General features: G+C 43.4%; 1 protein-coding gene across 1 annotated transcript in view; it reads left to right on the top strand.

Annotated features, from left to right (window-relative positions):
• Nucleotides 1-2,460: 2,460 nt before the first annotated feature.
• Nucleotides 2,461-26,136, top strand: part of CA4 (carbonic anhydrase 4) — a 46,754-nt gene continuing 23,078 nt past the window's right edge. Inside the window, exon 1 of the mRNA XM_035140070.2 lies at nucleotides 2,461-2,673. Within this exon, the coding sequence (XP_034995961.1) occupies nucleotides 2,613-2,673 (61 nt within the window). The 5' untranslated portion in view covers nucleotides 2,461-2,612. The remainder of the gene's footprint in view (nucleotides 2,674-26,136) is intronic.

The raw sequence follows: 26,136 nt of genomic DNA, 5'->3' as shown, positions 1-26,136 counted from the left end.
ATACATGTTCCCATTAACCATTCATTCATCCCACACTTTTCGGTGCATTTCACTGTCACTTTCCTAACAGAACCAGAGAATCATGGAGTTGGAAGGGACCATGAGGGTCATCTTGTCCAACCCCCTGCAATGCAGGAATCTGCAAACAGTCTGATTAAAATAAAAATAAAAAATTAAGTGGATTTGTTGCACCACAGCTCAGAGTCCTTTAACCCACTTTAATTGCACAAAGCTAAATTTCTGATATGCGTCCGAATCGCTCCTGCAAAATACTGGCCATTATCATGTAGGTTGCTGGTTTGCATTTTTAAATACCTGTACTCTTCCCAGGGAGGCATGTCTGGTGCTATCTTTATCCAGTTTCAGCCTGCAGCCAAAGATTTCTCTCCTTCTCCAGGCTTGCAGCCCTTGATTTGAAAGGTGGTCTCTTTTAGTGAGGAGGGACTTCTGCCTTTTATCTCTATAAGGGTGTTTTTAGTTTTTTGTTCTTAATCGTTTTTAATGTAAGTCACTTTGGGTCTCACTGTGAGACAAGTGACTGACAAATATTATTATCTGCTCCATTAGGGCAAATGGGAGGACACTGCCCCCACCCTATCTCAGTCTACCCCCTCAAGCACCCCCCCACCTGTCTGCCTTCTTTCTTAACAACCAGTCTAGTTGGGGGGGGGGCTTTCTGTCAACTTCCTCCTCTTCAGTCTCCATGTTGTTGCCCATGCAGAACTCAGCAGGGAGGAAGATGGAGACAAAACTAGAAAGAGTTGACTGGCTGTCATGGGCTCTGGCTCCACCTAACTGTGAGCTCCCTGCTCTCTCTTCCACTGGCCCTACTGGGCACAAGCTACCACTGCCACACATTTCTAGACAAATTGCTTTTATGAGCACACCACCTGATTGGGACATGGGCAGCAGTCCAGGGTGAGCCGAGGGCCATGGCGGAAGTCAGTGAGGAGTCAGAATGAAGTGTTGGATCAGAGAACTACAGGGCAAAGCAGGTGGTATGATCAAGGAGCAAGCCTGTGACCCAAAGAATGACAAACAAAGGGACACACCAGGGAAAGAAAGACCTTGCTTCAGCAAGGCTGAGCCAGGACAGGAAGCCCCTTTTATGTTCCTTCCTGTCCAAGAGTGACTCAATAGCTAGCCGGAGTGAGCTGGAGTCAGTCCAAGGCCTGAGGGACGTTCACTGAGAAGGCCTGCACCTGTAGCTCAAAGGTTCACCACATAAGGGCACTGCACAGAGATTTGGCAGTTCCTGAGCAGAGCAAGTGGCTCACACAGAGACACAATGGGCAGACTCCTCTGAGTGGGTGAGGAGGATAATTCTGCTACCTCCGTGCCTCAGATGTGACTGGATTGTCCAATCATACCAACTGCAAAGATACAGGAGAAGTGCCAGGCTGCTCTCAGCAGAAACAAACTGAGAAGAGCCTAAGGCAGCACACCATGGAGACACACAACAGGCAGCCTCCTATGAAGAGGTTCTGCTGTGTCTCCATGCATTGGGAAGGATCGAATGGACCAAGTATAGCCAAAGTAAAGATGCAGCAGAATGGCTAAGAGTTGGCGGAGGATGAGAAGAAGGCTACCAAACTAGAACAGTGACTCATGCAGAGACACAACGGGGAAGCTTTTATGTGAATGAGTGCCCTGGACTCAGAGAACTGGATATTGATTGAACTAACTTATTTACAGTGGTGCACTAGAAGTTCTGTCCTGCTACACATGATAAAGCCTGGTAAACTCTTTATTGTTTTTGTTTTTGTTTAAAATAACAATATCCATGCTCAGAGAGGGAATGGGGAATGGTAGAAAGAATGAAAAAAAATGAAAGAATTAGTCGTTCCTGCCATCTTTAGCTCTGGCCCCTGACAAATTACTCCCATTTGAATGTGGCACTTGACCACCTGACTCTAACCAGTGCACTGTGCTGCTGCAGAAAGTAGATAGCCCAAAGAATCTGATGCCAAACTCACTTAGATATTTGAATGCTCTCAAACCAACACAGCTGCCTTGCTGAGCATTATATGCACAAGAATCCATCAGCACCAGAGAGGATGTATTTGCTATTATTCCTGCATCAATATCATATTTCTCAAGCTGTCCGGTTGATTATGATCCACAATGTTTCACTGGATGAGGGAGGAAGAGAAGCAATATCACAGCCATAAAAAAGAAACAATGAGTTACCTGGAATACTCTCTGCCTTATCTACCAATATCCCTGAGCCAAGGCGCAATAATGAGAAATAGAAAAGTGGGGTGAGGGGTAAAAGAAAAGTTTGACTTAACTAATAAGTTACTAGTCATCTGGCTAAGTTCATTTCACAGGCAGCTCTTCAGGGCCAGAGGAGAATCTTGCTCCTTTGACAGCAGCCGCTGAAGGGGTGTGGAGGAAATGAAGAAGTTTCAAAGGAGACGGGATCGTTATTGCAGTTTATAGCTGGAGGAATTAAAAAGGGGAGGTGTCTCTCACCATCCTCCTGCTTATGTCCAGGAAAGGTGATCAGGGCTGCCTGCCCTCCTCCTGTATAAAAACCCAGAACAGGTCTGGGATCATGTATACAGAGATCTACGCTGGTACATCTTTCCAGCCCATCTGGAAAAGAGATCATGGGATTCCTGAATTCCCTCGTTCTGCTCTCACTGTATTTTGCTGCAGCCGCTTCAGAGGGTGAGTCCTTTATCCATTTTCCTCAAGGATGCTAAGCACAGCTTCTTTTTCAGCTTACAAATCTGATATTTGGAAGACCCCGGCAATCTCACGGTATCATTGGCTGCTGACTATATTTTATTTTTAGTCTACAATGCTATATGTTTATGTATCTGTCTATCATCTCTACATGCTCTTAATTCTCCTAAGGATGTGAAACAGTTTCTAATAGGGCTGATTTGTTTTTAGGCAACGGGGCTCCAGGGATATTATTTTGCAAAGATGCAATTGAAAGAGTGTGGCTCGACTTCATTTCACTCGCCCGGCTGATACGTGTCCATACGTGTAGTTGATTTATGTTTCCTGTCATTGCATTTGTGTCGTTGAAAATATGTGTTCTATCAGATCAAGAAGAGAAAGGCTTTATTTATGCTCTTGATTCCTTTCCCCCCAACCCCACAAATGCCAAACTGATGCCTTCAGTTTATAAAAGATTAAAAGCCTGCATTGGTGAGCCTTTACAGCCACAGATGACCTGCTTTACCTGCAGATGTTCCCGGGTTCAATCCCAGGCATATCCCATTAAAAAGGAAGCAGGTGATGGGACTGATTCCCCCGTCCAGGACCCCGGAGAGGGATGCTACCAAGCCAGAGCAGCTGATTCTGGGCAAGACAGACAAAGTCTGAAGGTGCCTCTCCAGACTGTGACTGTTTTGTGGAAGGGATTCAAACAAATAATCATACATTTTTGGGGAATCTATTATTTTCTTTCCTAAACATCTTAGCCATTTTCAATGGTGTAATACACCATCTATACATCATTTTCATGTAATTCTCTCTTAATAATATGCAATCTGTAAATTTTATATCAACTTTCCACAGTTTCCCCCAACTTTCAAATTGAATGTTGTGTCCCACATCCTGGACCCATTTAATCATAACTGATTTAACTTCTTCATCTTTAGTTTCCCATTCTAATAAAATACTACATGCTTTTTTAAGCAACTTAAAATTCTCTTCCACTATTTCTTTTTGAAATCTGGAGGCTAAATCTGGAGACCTTTTTTATTATCTTCCTTTAAAAATATCATTTAGTTGCCTATGGTGTAACCAACTTTGTAAATAATCTTTCAACTCATCGTACTCCTTAAATTTGAGTTTACCTTCATCCTCTGTTAATAACCCTCTGTATGTCAACCAACTTACTTTTTTGGTCGACTTAAGTGAAAATGCTTCAGTAGGTGACAGCTACCATGGTGTTTTCCATTCTAACAAGTCTGTATATTTTCCCCACACTCTTATTAGTGACTTTCTTATTATATGGTTTGAAAAAGCAAATGATTTATAGGAAGAAATGTATACATACCCTGCAAGCAAATCAGGATGAATTCAGGATAAATGCATGTTGTTGTAAATGAATTGGAATGAATGGTTGATAGTGACCAGATGTGTTCCAACTCCCCTGTAAGCTTTGTGCAAGGAAATCAGGATAAATGATCAGTAAACCAGGTTTCTCAGAGAAGCCCTGAGTTGCTGTACTGTAGAGGCAGCTTCCTGTGTTCCTAAGAATTTAGTCAGCATTTATTTTCTCTCATAGAGCTGCTTGATGTCCAAGAATGCGGGTGTGCATTTTATCACGTCTGCAGGCCTCCCTTGTGGGTGCTAAATTTTTCACAATCAAATTGTATCCTATTCATTTCCTTAATGAATCATCAGCTATAACTAGGGTTAAAAAACAACAACATCCCCTTAATATCAGATGGGAAATTAAAAGTGGGATAAAGTAGCCAGAATAAAATGAACAAGTATTCAAATACTGTAACCCGAGATACTGTAATAATAAGATAATTGCAATATGGAGCAATTATTTTTAATAACATAGTGGGAGAGGAAAATACAATATTTCATGTGTTTTTAGGCAGAATTAGGCTATACTGTAATGTGTATAGGATCCCTCGATTTGGTGGCTTGCCTCCAGAGGCAATTTCTGACTCTTGTTTTCACTCCCATCTCCCCTTTCTCACCTGTTTCCCTTTATAAAGTTTTACTGGGTTTTATCTTAGCATTAGTCATACTCACAGAAGATCCTCTGAAATTAATGAGCCACTACATCAGTTCTAGTCATTTCACTGTGTCTACGAATTTGTGTATGACTGAATTTTGCAAAAAAAAAGAGAGCTTACTTTTGTATTCTATTATTTTGCAGAAACGTAATGATTGATGCCAAATCTTCAAAAACAAAACTGAGGCTGTAACTGTAATTTGAGGCAGTGAGAGAGCTCATGTGTTCGTACAGCATAACAATATTATGTAGAAAATGCTCAGGGAGTTTTAATGCTAAAGGTTGATATCCAACACTACTCAGAGTAGATTAATTGAAATCAATGGATTGAATGTCACCCAAAGTGAGGACTTCCCTACCCCGTCTCATGCAACCTGAAAACGCCTCCTGGCCTCTAAATTTCACTTACTAGTGAAACAGCTGGCAAACTTTTCAGAACATAAGTTAAAATTTGTCCTTTTGCGCAGAAGACTTGACAAAATGGCCATGTCTGAACTACATCACAGTATGATCCTGTGCATGTCTACTCAGAAGTAAGCCCCACTGAATTCAATGGTATTTACTTCCAGGTAAACATGTAAAAATCTGAAAAACCGAGCTTCATACCACAATTTTATGCACGTTTACTTGTGTGTATGCTGTGGGGGGTGTTGTTTGTTTTAATTTCTTATCTTGAAATAACAGTATTGTTCAGAAAAATGCAAACGTGTTTGGGGATGGGGTTTTTTGGCTACGGAAAAATAGCTCCCACGTAAATATCCTATCTTGTTGTCAATATTAGCTTGGCAGAGATACAAAAAAAATAAAAATAAAAAAAATCCCAAGAAATATTAAACAAAAGCTGCAGGAAGACATGGAATGCTGGTGTGATCCAGTAAAGAGCTTGGGGGGAGGCACAGAATCAGAGGGGCATGGGTTCAAATTTCACCTTTGCCTTGCATCAACAGCTGCAAATTTCCCATGCAAAATGCTCTTGTCTGTGGGAAAGCAACAGTGCTAAATTTATTTATTGATTTTAATCATGCACACGCTGCTTTTTAAAATAAACATATCCCCTCTAAGCAGTACTCAAAATCTCAAGTATGATAATAATAATAATAATAATAATAATAATAATAATAATAATAATCAGCACTCACTTTAAAAAAGAAAATCAATCACATCTCAAAAAGTAAAAGCATATCAGGATAACTATCAAGTAAGTCAACATGATGGGACGCAGGTGGCGCTGTGGGTTAAACCACAGAGCCTAGGCAGGGCTTGCCGATCAGAAGGTCGACAGTTCGAATCCCTGCGATGGGGTGAGCTCCCGTCGCTCGGTCCCAGCTCCTGCCAACCTAGCAGTTCAAAAGCACGTCAAAGTGCAAGTAGATAAATAGGTACCACTCCGGCGGGAAGGTAAACGGCATTTCCGTGTGCTGCTCTGGTTCGCCAGAAGCGGCTTTGTCATGCTGGCCACATGACCTGGAAGCTGTACGCCGGCTCCTTCGGCCAATAACATGAGATGAGTGCCGCAACCCCAGAGTCGGTCACAACTGGACCTAATGGTCAGGGGTCCCTTTACTGTTAAACATTATCATGCCAGGTGCCTGTCTCATTTTGGCTGGTAAATGGGGATAAAGGATGGGGTGTCAGGGGTCCCTTTACCTTTACCTTTAAGACAGCATGAAAAGCACAGATATAAATCAAGCATGACAGTTACTTTAGCCTCCCTGGTAGAGAGGTGCATTCAGACGCTGCAACCTGCCAGTCCTCAAAAAAATCCCAAAACTTCAGAACTTAAGATTAGCCTGCTGGATCAGGCCAATGGCCCATCTATTCTAGCACCCTGCAGTCTCTACATATTCATCTTTTTCCTCTATCCATGCAAGTGTTGCTTTTCAATTGATCTTAAGGACGAGCAACATTTATAACAAAAGCTAAAGATTCCCACTTTCACATCAGAAAATAGCTTGTGCCGAGTACACCACAGACTTCTCTAAAACACTATTAAGCCTCCACATCAAAGCAAGGGAATGGGGGGGGGGTTGCAGGAAAGAAGAGAACAGTGACATTTCCCCCTTTGTTTTTTAATGCTTCCATCTTTGAAAAAGGCCGTAAAAAATAAAAAACACTTGATAGATGAACCTTGTCATTCAGCCATCAGAGATATAAGCAAACATTAACTAGCAATTACAAACATTTGAAAAGGTAGGAGAAACAACGAGAGAACAGAGATTCTGTGCTCAGCTCTAGAGCGCACAACCCACAATAGGGAGAATGCGGTTTGGCATGGGTTGGATACATGCAAAAATTTAAAACACATGGCTTCTCCCAAGGAATCCCGGGAATCGTAGAAGGGTGCTGGGAATTGCAGGTATGTGGAGGGGTAAACTATAGTTACCAGCATTCTTTGGGGGAAATTCATATGCTTTAAATGCATGGTGGTGCGGATATGCCCAGGTTTTATTTTTTGCACCTCCAGGTAAAAAGGATCTCAGATATTTGGTAAGACGGACATGTGCCATGCACAGTATCAGCCTGAAGCCAAAGGCTTGCAGAAGCTCAAAAGGGGGACAATTCCAAATCATGAGGCAAACGGAAGGCGTGATGTAAAGACAGGAAGTCTAATTTTAATTGCAGGCAGCACAGAAGGTCAACATCCCAGAAACTATCAGACTCCAACTTCTATCAGTCCCAGTGAGCAGGACAGTTAAGTCCAGTCAAAGGCAACTATGGGGTTACAGCGCTCAACTCACTTTCAGGCCAAGGGAGCCACCGTTTGTCCACAGACAGCTTTCTGGGTCATGTGGCCAGCATGACTAAACCGCTTCTGGCACAACGGGAGACCGTGATGGAAACCAGAGCACACGGAAATGCCATTTACCTTCCTGCCACAGAAGTACCTATTTATCTACATGCACTGGTTGTGCTTTCGAACTGTTAGGTTGGCAGGAGCTGGGATGGAGCAACGGGAGCTCACTCCGTTGCGGGAATTTGAACTGCCAACCTTCCGATCTGCAAGCCCAAGAGGCTCAGTGGTTTAGACCACAGCGCCATCCCAATGGTCAAGCCTGAAGGGAGCTGGAGTCCAACAATATCTGTGGGAGGGGGTACAGATTAGAGCAGGGATAGGCAACCTAAGGCCCATGGGCCGGATGCAACCCAATCGCCTTCTCAATCCGGCCCACTGATGGTCCGGGAATCAGTGTGTTTTTACATGAGTAGAATGTGTCCTTTTATTTAAAATGCATCTCTGGGTTATTTGTGGGGCCTGCCTGGTGTTTTTACATGAATAGAATGTGTGCTTTTATTTAAAATGCATCTCTGGGTTATTTGTGGGGCATAGGAATTCGTTCATTTTTTCCTTCAAAATATAGTCCAGCCCCCCACATGGTCTGAGGGATGGTGGAGCAGCCCACGGCTGAAAATAGTTGCTGACCCCTGGATTAGAGGCTCAGATTAAGTCTAAAGAGACCCTCACCCATGAAGTTCACTGGGCAGTGTCGCTCCCAATCAGGGTCCCTTCTTACTGACTCGCTGATTCTCAGACGAACCTACCTCACAGGGTTGTCGTGAGGATTGTGCATGTCAGGGGTGAGGGAAGCCATTATGGTTGTTGTCAGACAACATCTCCCATCATCCCTAGCCACTGGCCACACATCAGAAGGGACACAGGGTTACCCAACCTTGCTGCAAATCATATCACTGATCTGGGAGGAGCACATATCCATAAGGGCATCAGAAGGACTTCCCTTTTGTCTGTCCTGGATCTCTTGCCAGTCAAGATGCACTGGAGGGACCCTGAGTTCTAATCCCCTCCCCCATGAGGAGGAAGGGCATCTTAGAAAAGCAATAAATAAATAACTAAATTAAACCAATAAATAAATATTACACACTCTCTCTCCTCCCCCTCCCTCTTGTACCACGTAAAACAGGCACCCCCAAACTGTGGCCCTCCAGATGTTTTGGCCTACAACTCCCATGATCCCTAGCTAACAGGACCAGTGGTCAGGGATGATGGGAACTGTAGTCCAAAACATCTGGAGGGCCGAAGTTTGGGGATGCCTGACATAAAATAATCTTAACATATTTCCTCAAAATATACAGGATTTTGTTTGTTTGTTTGTTTGCAGTTTAATCTTGATCACTCTGCTTGACCTTTATTGCAGGGTTGTTACGAGGATAAAACGGAGGGGGCAAAAACTGTGCCACTTCAAGCTCTTTGGATTATTATTATTATTATTAAATGTATTCATAAACAGGCCTCTGTTCAATTGATCCACACTGGCTCCAGTTCACTCCAAAAATATGGTGACCGAGTGGGAATTTTATCCCAGTAGGGCAATCATATCCTATTCAAGTAAGTGGAACTGAGGTGCTGATAAAAATCTCTCCTCATCTTCCGCCTGGGTACTCTGTCCATGCTCAGAAATGCATGCCCCAAGCTCCACCACCCAGGGATGAAAAGGGATTGCAGCCAGCAGGATTCAACTCTCTGCACATCTGTCGACAAACTAAAATCAGGAAGGTGAGCCTCGTAAACTAACAATGTGTGTTAAAAGAGAAAGAGAGAGAGAAGATAATAATCCATAGCCCTGTCAGGTCCACAAGGCACTGTCAGTTTAAAGTCCGCCCAGTATTCTCCCTTATTGAGTTTTTGTTTTGTTTCTTTTAAGTGTAGTTAATGAGTGAGCAAGGTTTCCTCTGTGTGCCCCCCCCATTCCGTACCAAGCACAGGCTTGACCTTATTTTGTTCTCTTCATGTTAACAAGCAGGAGTTTTTCAAAGAAAGAAGTGCTGAGTTGGGACTCAAGGGCCGATCGTTTTGCATTCACTTACTCTGACACATACGTTTTCCAACTGTCCCTGTTTATCATGGACAGGCCCTCCTTTCTCATTCCTGCCCCCTGGTAAACTGCTGTCCCCATTTCTCTGGGCCTGTCAGGAATGCCTTCTTCAAATGTGCTTCCTCAGATTTTGCTAGAACTGTCATTCTTCAAGGCTCAGCTCCTTCCCCCCAGGGGATGTTAAATCTCAAGAGTGGGCGATGAATGCCTCTTGCCCCTAAAGGAGATGTATGTACCCACATTGCACCATCAGAATGGGACTCTTGGGGAAGAAGTCAAGTGCCCCACACAGCAGGAGGAGCAGGAGGGGCCCAAAATGCAATTTGGGTGCCATCCGGGTAGGTCTTTAGGGCAGAAGTCAAGGGCCCTTCTCTGCAAAATGAACAGGAGCATAGAAAACTGCCTTATACTGATTCAGATCCCTGGCCCATCTAGTTCAGTATTGTCTTCCTTGACTGGCAGGCACTCTCTCCCAGTCCTACCTAGAGATACTAGGGATTGATACTAGTACAGTACTTGACTGACAGAGGAATGGAGAGATAAGGACCTGGCCCAGTGGCTGGATACAAACTCCCTCTCCCCCCCCCCCATTACTTTATTTTCCCTGTCTTCAATCCAGTGTTTGCTTATCAGTTTCCTTGGCTAATCCTGGAAGGCTCTGACTATGATTCCATCAATCATTTCCAGAAGCTCCCACCCACCACCTGTCTTTAGCCTTAAAGAAGGTGTTGCAACCATTTTGCTTGTCCATTTTGGTCCCCTTTACCACAGTCAGAGCAAGGGGGAATAAATGGGGGAGTCCCCCATTAAGGCCAAAGCAAGGACAGGAAAAGAGTTAGGGGTGGTCTGACAAGGCAGGAAGAAAATGGATGAGTCAAGAGGAGACCAACAGAGAAGGAAGGTTGTGGTTCTTGCTGCATGCACACAAATGTCCATGCCAAGCATATTTTTTTTGGGGGGGGGGCACCTTCATTTAGAGAAACCGTACGATGTAGAGAAGCTAGTCAATATTTTAAAGCTGTGGCGAGATACCTCTGGTCCATGGATGCAATTAAGCCCACTGGGCTGTTTTGGATGAACCATGCCCACATTTCCCTTGCCCAACATCACATGACATCAGCTGTGCATATCCTGAAGGGCTAAGAAGTCAAAGGAGGACAGAAGAAGCTGCCTTAACGCAGCAGCAAGGCTGTTGAGTGGGGCACCCGATTTGACAGTGCAGCATAACACCTGCACTGAAATATGGCATGTTTCACTGGCTGCTTATATACGGCATTATAAAGCCATGAACAACTTGGGAGCAGGGTGCCTCCCAGAATGCCTTGCCTTGTATATTCTTGCCCAGTCACTTCACTCCTTAGGAGGGACAATCTTAGTTGTGTTGGATGCTCCCAGGATTTGCCTCATTTCCACAAAGATCAGGGCTTTTAGTGTGGTGGCACCTGCCCTTTGGAATGTGCTCCCAATGAACATCAGGCAAGTACCACCTAGGCTGCCCCCCTGAGGGTTGATGCATCTATGTTGATGAATTAATTAATCAATCAATCAAACAAACAAACATATATTACTCATAGTTTCAGTGTATCTGAAGAAGTGTGCATGCACACGAAAGCTCATACCAATGACAAACTTAGTTGGTCTCTAAGGTGCTACTGGAAGGATTTTTAAATTTTGTTTTGACTGCGTCAGACCAACACGGCTACCTACCTGTATCTCATATATTACTGTCAGCCAACCATGAAAGTAACAACAAGAATACACACACACACACACACACACACACACACACACACACACACACACACACACGATCACAGCCTCCAGAGAACAAAGGTGAAAGGTTAGAACCTTACCACCATAACAGCAGGTCTAAGAGCTATGGCAACATTCACCTGTTTGCATTTATTAGACACGCCCCCCCCCCGGAAGGTACTCAAAAGCATATGCAGGGATCTACTATGAAACTGCCTCATAGGGGGATGAATTAATTGGCTCTGTGATATATTTCATATTTCTTCCATGAATTATTTGTTGATTTTATGCTCTTCATCACCAATAAATAAATCAGACCATTTGTACTGGCTCCCCAGGGCTTAGGGAAGGCATTTACTTCATCGGCTGCTATGTGATCCTTTTACCTGGAGATTCTGGGGAATGAACTTGGGCCATTCTGTGTGCTCTGCACCACTGTGCTATGGGCACAGTAGGAATGGATGCAGAGCCAGGTGGGATCAAGGGGAAGTTTCAGGGCCATTGGAGGGAGGGTGCCTTTTTTCCAGATTCAAGCTATTGCATTTCCCATTTAGTGAGGTATAAACTGGGTTTCTTTCTTTCTTTTGTTTTCATGATAAACGAACTCAGGGTAAGGTTGGAGTGAGCAACATGTCAACCAGTGGATTTAATTTGCAGCCAGTTCAAGATTGACAAAAATAAAAACTCCTTCCCATTTAACACTCCATTCGCTTGTAGAACTCCCAGCCACAAGATGCAGTGACCTTGCTTCGACAGCTTTCGAATGAAGTGTCGGGCCAGTTGGCAGAGGAACCATCCATCAGTAGTTACTCGCCATGATACCTAAAGCAAACCTCCCTTATTAGAGACAATCAACCCCTAAGGACCAGATGCTGGGAACAACCACTGCTGGCGGCTTTCATGAGCTTCAGGGAATTCCCCGCTGCCTGCTTTTGTGCTAGTTCTCCCTTGGATTTTTTTTTTTAAAGAAATGCATGCAACTATAAAAATAACCCAATAGATTTTCCATCAGTTTACGTGACATAGAGCAGTATGACAGGCCCCTGCCCTGAAGACCTTACAATCTAAAATGGAAAGAAAGCACTAGATAGATCTTTATCTGATGCAGGAAGGCACACTGGAGGTTTTCGTAACCATTCCTTACGGAATCCCCTCCGTAAGCACAGAAACTTTAATCATCAACTTTAACATCATCAAGTCAATTGCCAAAGAAGCTTAACCGCCATCTCCCGTGATGACGTCTCTGTGTGATACAGGGGAGGCTCCTGCTGGCTTTGTTTAAAAGCACCCAAAGGAAAGAATGCCATAGGGCCAGTTGCCTTTGCCACAGTTTGGGAGAAGGTGTCCTCTTAAACCTAAAAGCAAACTGTCCCCCAGGGAGGAACTCACCTTTTGCCTGAAGTTATTGTTTCATTTAAAGTTAGCTTGGCTTCCTCCTTCAAGTGAGGGGGGGGGGAGAGAACCACACACAAATGAAACCTCAAACAGGAGCTTACTGTGCCAAAGGCATCCTATTGATTAGAGAATATCAAGAGGTAACTCTTTGCACAAGTGGAAGGGATGTGAGAGGTCACACACTCGCTGCCTATAGCATGCACATGCTAACAGTGCAGTATTTTATTTGCTGTGCATACGGCAGCACTGTTCAGGCAAGCAGACAGACAACTAAAGGGGGGAAAGAGAGAGTGCTTATAAACACGGATAACAAATCCCTAGATTAAGATGATCGTCAGTGCTTTGCACTGGGCTTTCCAAGCATGGCCAGCCAGCTGGTTCCCTGGTCCAAGTCTGCTTTAAAGATCCCAGGAGCGGTGGGTGATGAAGGATGGGGCCTCGCACTGGATTGGCTCTGCACAGTACCAACCTCCCTGCAGGCAAAAGTGCAGCTAAGCCAAAAGTGGGGTTGCAGATATTGCTGCTGTTATAAAATCATATTGGGGGGGGGGGGGTTGCAGGACACCATTATTAATGAACAGAGAGGGGTGACAGCTGCAATACCCAGAATCCTGTTCAATGCCATCTTCCCTGTCTCCCCACCCCTCCAGCTAGGACGCGACCCTGCCTGAAGGAAGGCTTAAGGATCTGCATATGCACAACAGTTAGCATAAACTCACACATTTCCCCTCTCCACCTCCCCTCCGCCCAGAACAAAACAATGTTTTCAGAAGAAGGGGGGGGGAAACCGCCCAAATCCAAAGTTAAACTTTTCTACTCAAGTTAATAATACAGCCTATTATATGTTCTCTTACCATGAAATCTCTATCCGCTGCCTCTGTATTAGAATTGCTGTTTTATATCTTAGAACTGTATATGTCAGGACTGCTACCTTTTAATTAGAAATCCCTGCATTAGGTATGTTTTCCAGGTATATTTTCTGTATGAACCCTGTATGATTCCAACCCACCTGAACCTTGCCCTACTACCACCCTATACCCATTCAAGGACACACGGACAATAGAGGGATTAGCTGGAACAACTTTATTCAAATAAATTGCCATCCTCAACGTAGCCCACCCTTCCATGGCCTGGAGGAAAACACCTGCCGGGCGGACTTCCACCCCATGGAAATCGCCAGGAACTGCCCCACCTCTGCACCCATCTCGACTGATTGCCCTTCCTGCCAAACAACAGGGAGCACCATCAACGACAGGAGAAGAGAGATTGACATCTCTCCATCTGAAAGGAGAAGTCATCTCCGCACCCAGCTAATCCGATCTCCCACCCGTCGCCCTTGTCTCCCCCTCCCTCCTAGTCCAGAGATTTCCATGCATGAACAGGAGGGTATATAGGGGGACTTCACCATTTCCGGGGGTTCCTTCCTTCTTTCCAGAGGCAGGGACCCTACAGCTGTAGCTTTGCATTCTGCAATAAAGGGATCAGTTTGTTTTTCCTGACAGCATCGTGTGGTCTCTGTCATTTTCCCGGCGGAGCTGAACTTAGTGCAAATTTTGGAGCTTCCGACCCGCGTCTGTCCTTCTTAAAAGGCAACGCATTTTGGGGTACATTTTTCATAACAATATGGCGAGCCAGGCAGGAGACTCCGTTTAGCCGTACTCTTGGGGCGCCGTGGTTGGGGAGCCCAAGCGCACCCAGCCATTTGCAGGGGGGATCCCCTTCCCCGACTGTCCCTGGAGTTCTGGCCTAACTGGGATCCTTAGCGGGACCACACAGGGAAAACAAACAGGATCCAGACGGCCGTGGGGGTTGTTTTCCAAGATTTTCTTCTCCTGTTGTCGCGAGGTGATCAAGCTTCAGGAAAAGAAGGCAGCGCGCTGCGACGTGAGTATCAATAGGGAAATTGGCTTTTCGGGGTGGGAATTGTCACAGCAATCAAACTCTTTCCTATTTTTCATAGCCAAAAAGCCCAAAGCCCGTCGGAGTCTGCCCAGGCTGGAGGTTTTGCGGCTGCCCTTTTCCTCCCCAAGGCTTGTTGTCCGTCGGAGTTTTGCCCAGATAGCGAGCCTTGGCAACTCTTCCTTCTCTCGCTTAGCTATCCCGGGTGAAGACGCCCCTCTGCCATGGCGACCTTTTGTTAGGTATGACCCATGACCAGAGATTGCAAGTGCGCCCGTTCCCTTTTCCTACTTTGCATTCCTCAGGTCCGATCTGGCATTGCGTAGGCAAGCGTTCAGTAGGACCTGAGTCTAGAGAGCAAGAGGCAGGGAGATTGCTGTGGCACTATTAAATTGTGGGTGGGAATAGGAGTCCTCCTCGGAGTGTGTCCACTTTCCTAGAACGTTTTCCTAAGGAGACTTTCCAAACCCCATTTTCCCTTAGAGAGCCCTTTAGCAAACCTTCCCAAGCCCACTTTCCTATCGGAGTCGGTCCACTTTCCTATCGGAGTCTGTCCACTTTCCTTAGACGTGCCCCAGGTTCCCAAGGAGTCCCCAGAACCCCGAGAGACCCCACAGCCCCGTCGGAGACTGCCCAGGGCTAGAACTTGCGCAAGTGCCCCTTCGGAGACTGACCAGGGCAAAAATGGGTGCACCCCTGTCCAAAGAGACAACTCTGCAGGCTTCAGGGGAGAAATAAGCCCAAGGAGAGCTTACTTCCCGTCTGAACTCTGATAGACGCCTCCAATTGTATTTAAGAAATGTTTCAGGGTCTAAAAAAACAAAAGAAAAAAAAACCAAAACAAAATGCAAGCTTGCTTAAATAATTTTTATGTAAGGGCTTGATCAACCCAAAAAAACATGGCAAATATTAAAAAGAGTGGACGTAGTGTGTAAAGGTTTATTTTAAAGAGGCTGTAGAAGGCCATTTTTTCCTCTCCAAAAGTAAAAAGAGGGGCAGGATGAAGGAAAATAAAGAGTTGTAACTTTGAAAATGCTTGCTCAATGCTTTGAAAATATTTCGAAACTTGAAAATGTTCACTTCATAAACTCCAGCTATAAGTGGATAAGAGATGTACTCAATGTTTAGAAATGTTATGGGGTTGTGTATAAATTGGCCACAACATCCATAGACTGCCTTCTTAAGTGTGCATAGTTAAAACTGCCAACTTGTTTTAAATTTCTAGTATAAAGAAACAATGTTGAACCAATCAATCTTAAACATGATAAATATGAGAATGAGGTGTGCAAATGTTGTTATTGAGAGAGGCTACAAAGGGGAGTCTTTCTCCAAGTGACTAGAGGAATATTGACTAAAGGAAAATTGAACAGCTATTCCTATAAAGGCGATTTGTTTGTCAAAAGTAGAGCTTCCATAGCCAGGAATTGTCTATCTGAGTCTAGTTTTAACTTTGATTGTGTTGGACAGAAGGGTTCTTGTTGGGCTCCTGATATCAGTCTCTTAAGGAAAAAACTCATCTGCTAAAGGGTTCTGTATAGGGTTGGTATTCTCAGTCAAATCTTCTGAATCCTGCATCTTAGAGGGTTAGACTAAATGACCTCAGGGTCCCTTCTAACTTCCATTTTAGAGCTATGTGAAAGGCAATGTGTCTGATGTGGTGATGGGTTGAAATTCAGCCCAGCTCTGCTTTCTGGCAAGGAAAGATTATTGGTTTTCAGAGTTAGAACAAGAGTGTCGTTGGTTTTTAAGGAGTGATTATATAAGTTTGTACCATTTTGTCTATTAAGGTTTAAAGTTTAAGCACATATGAAAGTCTTGACCATTTTCCCTTGTAAATAAATGGCAGAAAATATCTTATGAATTGTGACCCTGTAGCCATTTTCCCATATATGAGGGGGCAGGGAATTTTAGTCTGCCCATGGCTGAAGTTATTTAAAAAAAACCAAACATTTGCAATTTATGAATTCTGACTGGTCATTTACCCGTACATAAGGGGGCGGGTCATTGTTCCGCTAATGACTAGAGGGAAAGCACACTAATAATAATAATCCACATTTGTGAAATATTTTGAATAAAAGTCTGCACCCCAAAAACCCTGTAGATAAAGGGGGCAAATCTAGATTTCTTTTGCCTGGGGTATCCCCAAAAACCCTGTAGATAAAGGGGGCAAATCTAGATTTCTTTTGCCTGGGGTATGAGATGTTTATATAGTACAGTAAACATGGCTAATTAGTGCCATGACTTCATTAAGGAGTTTAATTTGACCAAACTTTTCTTGCAGCTTTCTTGTGAAAATATTGGGTTGGGTTGTCTGTGAAAATATTGGGTTGTCTGGATGTTGAAGTTTTATATATTTAAAGTTTAAGATTTATAAGCCTGCTTCCTAAGCAGCAAGGAACAGGAAGTAAGAGGTGTCAGAAATATCTCAGGACACAAAAGCTATAGAAATGGATTTAAACTGACCAAAAATAATTTAATTTGACCACTTTTTGTTGCTGGTTTGGTGGAAGTGTAAATTGTTGGGTTTCTGTGTAAAATCTAACCTATTCACCCTTCCCTTCCTCTATTCAAATGGTAATTCAGCCAACACCAGCAACACTTTCAAATGGTACAATGGATTTCTGAATCATGAACTTTGTACATGCACAGAGGCTATGCCAGCTTGAAGAGAAAAAATAGAGAGAAAAAGGAGGTTAAAAACAAAACAAAACAAAAACAGCAACCAAATGCTGAAGGGCCTGTGCCATGCAGGGGAAAATTTGTTTAAATTTCCTTATGTGTCTTTGACTCCAGGGGGTCACTTGAGAAAACAAAAGGGTCAAGTGTTGGACCATCATTCCAAATCTAATATGCAAAATTCTTTCCAGAGGTAAATATCTCAGCACTCCCACTTTGAGTTCATCGCTTGAGTACTTTCATCGCTTGAGTACTTTTTGTTGTTGTTTGTTTCCCCTTTCAACAGGATACTGATTGTGATTTTAGTCAAGGGCTTAGAAAAAACTCCAGACTATGCAAACCAAGGGTCTGCTCCCCCTTTCCAATGGGTATTCAGGAAGCACCTTCAGATACTTATCTCGCATTTGCATTTCACCCCAAGCATTAACTCCTGCATAACCTCCCCCCTTGCAAAGTTCCAACCTAACATGCAAAAATTATTCTCACAGCTTTCCCAGGAAGAACATTTCTAAAGGATATGTGAACCTTTAAGAAGACTAAACCCCAGTAACAAGTGTTTATTTTTTCCTTTCTCCCACAGCAAAAAAAAAAGGGGGGGGTAGTGAAGAGATACAAACAGTAATTTCTTTCCTTACAGTCTGCAAAACGAGCTTAAATCCCTGCTGTATTAGTTTACTTCCCGCTATAGTTTTATATATTTCCTTTACTTTGATGCTTCTCTTTAGGTTGCAAATAATCTGCTTTCATTTATTAAATCAGTTTTTCCATTATGTCTATGAAATTAATCTAACCATACTTGTACAACTTTAGATTGCTACTCTTTATTTTCATTTGAGATGCTCATTATTAGACTGATGTTTATTCAGGTACCATCTGTGTTTTTCCCCATAGAGTTCTCTTTTATCAGATAGCACATGATGACTTTTAAGGTTTTTCCCCATTATTTTACCATTCACCTTCAAATCTTTAGGTTACAGTCCAATATTAACCTGTATGGTCTTTATAATGTCTTCATATTATTTGATAATAATTCTTTTTTTTAATCTGAGATTTTTGTGTCAAGTCCATCTGAAAAAATTGTTGTTTGAGTGGTAATCTAAATATTATTTTGTTCTTATTTTTGATTTATTTTGCACTTCTACTTTTTTTGTATTTCTACTCTTTATTTCTGTACATGTGAATGTAACATCTAAGTCATTCTTTCCGTAGTAGTAGTAGTAATAATAATAATAATAATGATAATGATAATAATAAACCCCTAGGTAAAGGAAAACAGACTTAGCAGCTAACAACAGTAGTAATTATATAGAAAAAATACTTAATGCATCAAGATTTTATTGTTTGCAGCTTCCTAAGAAAACTCCAGGAGATGTTTTTTCCCCTTTTTCCCTCTTCTTCCCTTTGGCTTTTGCCCTTTCCTTCTTCTAACTGTGCCCTTAAGTACCCTAACCCTGCCCCTTACAGCATACTCCTTCTACAGATGTTACTACAGACGCAATGATGGAAAAAACCTTGAACCCAAATCCTCCGGACCACAAGACTTTTACCTGCAACAACAGACACCAGAGTTTTCAAACTGGCCACAACTATCTCATTCCAAAAGGATATGGGCTGACAAAGGGGGGAAAGTGAATTGCAAGGACATATGCTCTCTTTTGACTTCAGGACTCTGTGCCCTGTTAAGAGTTGGCCTCAAGATATGCAACTGATATATAATTATGTTTTATGTTACGTGATATTATGCAGAAACGTTGACCTATGCCTGACAAGTATATGTTATTTCCACAAAGGGGGGGGGCATTTTTGTGTGTAATTGTTTTCATGTTTAATGTATAGTAAGTTATTGTATGGTGGTATTATTCCTTATACGCCCAATGGAGGACTCATGTTTTCTAAAAGATCAGGCTATTGCATAGTCCATTATTGAGATTTAGATCAATTTATGACCACATTTCCTTATCTCACCTGGCACTTTGTAGTGTGCCAGCCTTCTTTTTACCAAGAAGCAGTTTCAGGATTCATGAAACCAGCAGATACAAGAAGGTGTATATGCCTTGATTTACCTGGAATGATTCCTTATAGAATTAAATTGACCAATTTGGACATGTGCCCTTTTCAGAATGGTTTTTATGGGGCTGTATAAATTATAATTGGGTCAGTTCTAATTGGGCAAGTGTATCCAAGGTGCAAGTAGCTTTCTCCCTTTAAGAGTAACTGAGCAACTCCCTACTACAGTGCAAGACCAGAGCCTATAATAAAAAAATCCCATAGAAAGCCCAAGGCAAAGGCATCTCTCTCATGACATGCCCAAACCTGTGGCAGCTATGGTGAGTGCCAGGTGACATGGTCGATATGAAAGCCCTAAGGGGATTCACCAGGGATTGTTGCTGCTGTGCCATGATGGAGGTGTGGGACCAGAAAGCTAACTTTTACACCTGAGAACACACAAAAGGCAAACTCCAAGGAAACTGCATTTTTCAGTCATTGGTGGACCTTCCCGGTAATGTAAGGCATATACCATTTCTTATAAAATGCTTCTCCCAAGCCCCCCTTTGAGCCGCCACCACATACCCCTAGGTTGTGCCAATGTACCACCTGGGAAATGGAGAATATTATGTGAGGCAATGATTGGTTGTTACACAACAATATTGCCTCAGAGAGGGGGCTGTTATAAAATCATATTGGGGGGGGGGGTTGCAGGACACCATTATTAATGAACAGAGAGGGGTGACAGCTGCAATACCCAGAATCCTGTTCAATGCCATCTTCCCTGTCTCCCCACCCCTCCAGCTAGGACGCGACCCTGCCTGAAGGAAGGCTTAAGGATCTGCATATGCACAACAGTTAGCATAAACTCACACATTTCCCCTCTCCACCTCCCCTCCGCCCAGAACAAAACAATGTTTTCAGAAGAAGGGGGGGGGAAACCGCCCAAATCCAAAGTTAAACTTTTCTACTCAAGTTAATAATACAGCCTATTATATGTTCTCTTACCATGAAATCTCTATCCGCTGCCTCTGTATTAGAATTGCTGTTTTATATCTTAGAACTGTATATGTCAGGACTGCTACCTTTTAATTAGAAATCCCTGCATTAGGTATGTTTTCCAGGTATATTTTCTGTATGAACCCTGTATGATCCCAACCCACCTGAACCTTGCCCTACTACCACCCTATACCCATTCAAGGACACACGGACAATAGAGGGATTAGCTGGAACAACTTTATTCAAATAAATTGCCATCCTCAACGTAGCCCACCCTTCCATGGCCTGGAGGAAAACACCTGCCGGGCGGACTTCCACCCCATGGAAATCGCCAGGAACTGCCCCACCTCTGCACCCATCTCGACTGATTGCCCTTCCTGCCAAACAACAGGGAGCACCATCAACGACAGGAGAAGAGAGATTGACATCTCTCCATCTGAAAGGAGAAGTCATCTCCGCACCCAGCTAATCCGATCTCCCACCCGTCGCCCTTGTCTCCCCCTCCCTCCTAGTCCAGAGATTTCCATGCATGAACAGGAGGGTATATAGGGGGACTTCACCATTTCCGGGGGTTCCTTCCTTCTTTCCAGAGGCAGGGACCCTACAGCTGTAGCTTTGCATTCTGCAATAAAGGGATCAGTTTGTTTTTCCTGACAGCATCGTGTGGTCTCTGTCATTTTCCCGGCGGAGCTGAACTTAGTGCAAATTTTGGAGCTTCCGACCCGCGTCTGTCCTTCTTAAAAGGCAACGCATTTTGGGGTACATTTTTCATAACACTGCTCTGTCGGGTGATGGCCACCGCTTGCAAAGTGCTGTGCATTCTTCCTGAATGATGTGATTTCAAATTGTGGGGGAGGGTGAAACAGGTCACCTGAAGATGTCATTGAGACATCATGTGGCTGACAGATGGGTGGTCCTGCCCACCCATCAAATGTCAATTCCTGTCCATCCAAACTAGCATGGTCAATGGTGAGGAATAATGGGAGCTGGCTTAGCTGGCTAGAGTTGATGGGAAGATTAAGCCTGCATTCTCCACATCCTTGCCTGACAAGTCTCCAGGATCAAGATGGGGACAGCCACCTGTCATACAAACTTGTGGGGACAGGATGCTGGACTAGATGGGCCCTTGGCCTGACCCAGCAGGCTCTTCTTTTGTTCCTACGAGCGCTACTTTGGGCGTGGGAAAGATGCGACAATTCTTTACCACTGAAGCATTAACAAAATTAAGTTCTGTCATGTTAAATGGATATAGGTGTGTCCTTTGCCAATGAGCAATTTTATAGGCAAGAGGAATTTAAAGTGCCACGTTGAAAGGATAGAAGCACAACAAGCTTTGTAGTTTTAAAAAGTTATTATTTGTGGGGTTGTGTTTGATGAGACCAATATGCCTGGGAACATAGCTGCCCTTACAATGAACTCCACCATTTGAAGCTCTCAAAAGGATCCAGAGAGTCACTACTGCAACCCAACAGTGTTTCCATACTTCAGAAGCTGCAAGGCCGAACATTTTAGAGTAGGATGGGGGAAAGATCCCTGCCTTAAACGCTGGGGAGATGCTACCAATCAGAATTAGATGGACTGATAGCCACTTAAATAACACAGATGGGAACCCAGAAAGAATAGTCCTGATAACACTTTATTGAGCAAACCTAACAAAAACAGTGTATAATTTGAACAGAATGCTACAGAGGTGCCTTGTCTTTCTTAGCTCAGGCCTTCTACATAGCAGGAAAACTTTTAACCAAACATATGAAGGAAAAACTTTCTCAGAACTGCACAGCTAATCAAAGCATGTGCTACCTCAGTGAAGATCATGCCGCTATGCCTGGTTGCTAAGCAACATCTCCAACCCCCTCTTGGCTTGTTCCCATAATAAAATGCTTTTCTGTGTGGCATTTTCACTAATATATGCACTTTTATGCACATTTCCCCCTAATATATGCCTTTTTGTACATAGCGTTTGGCTGGAGAACTGCACTGCAAAATTCAGGGAAGAATGAATTTTGTAGGATGGCTGTGTTTTGATTCTTATATTGTTTAGGAAAGTGTGAATTTGGTAAATTCACCTTTAAAGGTGAACTGAATCAACTTTCTCCCCCATCCCCAAGCACACATTAGAGATTGACACGCATACAAACACAGAGAGAGGTGCCAATATCTAGTGATTATGGCTTTCCTGTCTTGTGAATTCATAGAATTATAAAATCATAGAATTGTAGAGTTGGAAGGGACACTGAGGGTCATTTAGTCCAACCCCCTGCAATGCAGGAATCTTTTGCCCAACATGGGGCTCGAACCCAAAACCCTGAGTTTAAGAGTCACGTTCTCTACCAACTGAGCTATTCCCTGAAACATGTTATTCCCTGAACCTTAATCATTGTGAAGGGCTGCAGTCACTCATGTTTGTCCCTTGGTGGTAGGGTACCTGTCTTGCATGCAGAAGGTCCCAGGTTCAATCCCCTGCAGGTAGGACTGGGAGAGAACCCTGTATAAAATCCAGGAGAGCCTCTGCTAGTCAGTGATACAATACTGAGCTAGATGGACCAATGGCCTGACTCGGCATAGGGCAGCTTCCTCTGTCCTTGCAATGGGCATGGTGCTTCGAATAACACACCCCTGCCCCCAAACAGATTACAACTGGTGGCTTGGCAACAGAGCGGCTGGGGAGAAGAGCCTCAATATGCTTGGACAACTATGAGCGGACTTTGTTTTGTCCAGCTCCCAAGCAGAACGATTTTCGCTACAGCAGCCACGCAGCAGGGATCGAGTTTGGCCTGAGCCTGACAATGGAGCTGATAAGCACAGGAACCACGTAAGGGGAGTCGGAGCAGAAAGGAATGTCCACAGAAGGGCCAAGACACGTCCCCATCTGTTCCTCCCTATTTGTAACGGAGACACTGTCCAAAAGGAAACAGTGGCAGAGAGAAGCAACAGGGAGTTGTTCCAAGGAGTCGGTTCTGTAGCTGCAGCTGCAATGCCTAAGCAGGCTCAGATACCTAGGGACCTCAGCTCAGAGGAAAGTGCTGGGGAAAGTTTATCGGGAGGTATGGATAACCCCACCTCCAAATGGCCTTTTAGCTCTGAAATCCTGCAAACATGCTAATCTTTCCTTGGAAGGAAGGTGCTCCAAAATTCTGATAAAAGTTTTTTTTTTGACCTTCCCCTTGCCCAAAGCTCTGGGATCTCTTTAGAAACAAAGCGACTCTTTGCAGCACATAAAATCTGCCCCCAAATAACCCCTCTGTCTAAATGTATCTGGGGGTGGGGAATAATTCCCCAACCCCAATGAATCCTAATCTCCAGTTTCCCAGAGGGTAAATATATATCTAGCTTTTGTGGGACCTGGAATATACAGACACTATGCTTCTCATTTTTTCTTTCAATGAAACTCGCTTGCTCTCCCCGCCCCCCCCACCTGTCTACTCTCCCCCCCCAAAGAAAATTTAATAATAATAATAATAATAATAATAATAATAATAATAATAATATATTACTTATACCCTGCCAATCTGGCCAGGCCTCCCCAGCCACTCTGGGCGGCTTCCAACAACAGGGTATTAAAAACACAATAAAACATCAAACATTAAAAACTTCCCTAAACAGGGCTGCCTTCAGATGTCTTCTAAAAGTCAGATAGTTGTATAATTTCCTTGGAATCTGGTGGGAGTGCATTCCACAGGGCAGGTGCCACTACCAAGAAGGCTCTTTGCCTATGTCTCTTACAATTTTTGTGTTATTTCCAGTTTCTGTTCCTCAATAATTGAAACTTTGACATGCAGAGGGAAAGGCTGTTGCTCACTCAATGACTAGAAAACAGAACTCTGCATGTGCTCAGAAATACTCCTTCTCTAGGGTAGTGGCTTGGTACTGAAACAGGCCTGTGAGCCACAGTAAGCCACAGAAGAGCCGTAGCTCAAGGATAGAATGCCTGCTTTGCACACAGGTGGTGCCAGGTTCAGTCCCAAGCATCTCCAGGAAGGGCTGGGATTATTCTCCCTCTGAAACTCTGGGAAGCCACCGCCAGTCAGTGAAGTGACAATACTGAGCTATTATAAAGCAGCTTCTGATGTACCTATGATCTTATGCTGTTGTTAACAGCAAGTTGCTGTGGTTGGGAAGCAACATACAGATTTTTATTTTTATCTTGTTGGACAGAGTTGTACACGTTCTAAGTTTCCTCCCCAACTCCTGGCCAAGTTTCCGCTGATAACCTAAACACATGCTCATAGCTACAGTTTAAAGAACACACATATTTGCATGTTATTGTTATACAGGAACCAAACTGAGGGGGGGGGGTTAAAGTTAGGAAATGGGAAATTCAGGTAACTAAAGTTGGACCATCTGCTTAAGAAGAATGAAAGAAAGAAAGCTGGCCCTAGAGTCCCCACGAGAATGGAAAGAGTCAGAGTTTCCTTGGGGTTATACAATAGTTTGTGGGGACACCTTTAGCTGAAGGGACTAATATGCAACAGTATTTATTGATTTATTCATTGGCTTCCTCACATCTCAAGGCAATTAAAAGCAGTTAAAAACAACACAGAAAATAATATCAGATAAATTTGAAAACAGCACCAAGGAGGCACCCATGGCTGAGACCAAATTTGTCCATCTGAGAAAGCTTGTCAGAGCAAAAATGTCTTCAGTTTTTTTCTGGAAAGTGCAGACAGTTGGCACCTGTAACCTCAGGTTACAGACGCTTCAGGTTACAGACTCTGCCATCCCAGAAATAGTACCTCGGGTTAAGAACTTTGCTTCAGGATGAGAACAGAAATCGGCGCGGCAGCAGCAGGAGGCCCCATTAGCTAAAGTGGTGCTTCATGTTAAGAACAGTTTCAGGTTAAGAACGGACCTCCAGAACGAATCAAGTTCTTAACCCGAGGTACCACTGTATCTCAACAGAACAGGGGCTGGGAAGGGGCTGGGCAAGGCTCCCAAATTCACACTTCCTGAAGCAACAAACAAAACATAATATAATATAACTGCCCTTCAAAATAGGTGCTTCTTCAAATTCTGGGACTTTTCTCCAACCAAAAACTACACAAAAATGCATATAGTTTTGGAAATGACGGTGTAAAAAAGATGCCCCTACATTTTATTAGGGGAAATATTGTTTGAAAACATGCAAAATCGCAAATTTGAAGACATGGCTTCCAAATTTTCATGCGTTTTAGTTTGGAGTTTTTAAACAATCTGCAAGATTGACTTGGAAATGGGGTGAAGTGAACTTCAGGGGCGGGGGCAGAAGGAAGAAAAAATGAATTGGCCAGATTCACCCATCCTTAACAAGGACAAAGGATACAAATCTATGTGCATATGCAAATCTATAAATCTATAACTGCCAGGTGCACACAGGATACAGTGGTACCTCAGGTTAAGTACTTAATTGGTTCTGGAAGTCTGTACTTAACCTGAAGCGTACTTAACCTGAAGCGAACTTTCCCATTGAAAGTAATGGAAAGTGGATTAATCCGTTCCAGACGAGTCCGCAGAGTACTTAAATTGAAAGTACTCAACCTGAAGCATACTTAACCCGAGGTATGACTGTATTGAACAGTTCTGTTTTTTTTTAAAAATACATTTTATTCCAATTTTCCAAATTTAACAAATTAACAAAACCAATCTTTTATACAAAATCTTATATTCACATCTTTTACCTTGCTCCGCCGAGCTATGACTTCCCCCCCTCCCTTCATGCGGGTTTCTTGTTAATTCCCTTTTTTGCAGTTCCTTTTTTAACATATTGGTCAATTCGTAAGGTTTATTTTAATCCTGCGAGAGTTTTTAATGATCTACAGTTTTTCTCCATATAGTCCACATATTTACTCCAGTCCTTTTGAAACCTTGTCTCCCCCTGGTCACGAATCTTGCATGTCAATCTAGCAAGTT

Source organism: Zootoca vivipara, chromosome 15, assembly GCF_963506605.1.
Source record: "Zootoca vivipara chromosome 15, rZooViv1.1, whole genome shotgun sequence".
Taxonomy (NCBI): Eukaryota; Metazoa; Chordata; class Lepidosauria; order Squamata; family Lacertidae; genus Zootoca; species Zootoca vivipara.
The sequence above is the reverse complement of the archived record's forward strand: the minus strand, read 5'-3'. Positions and strand labels throughout refer to the sequence as shown.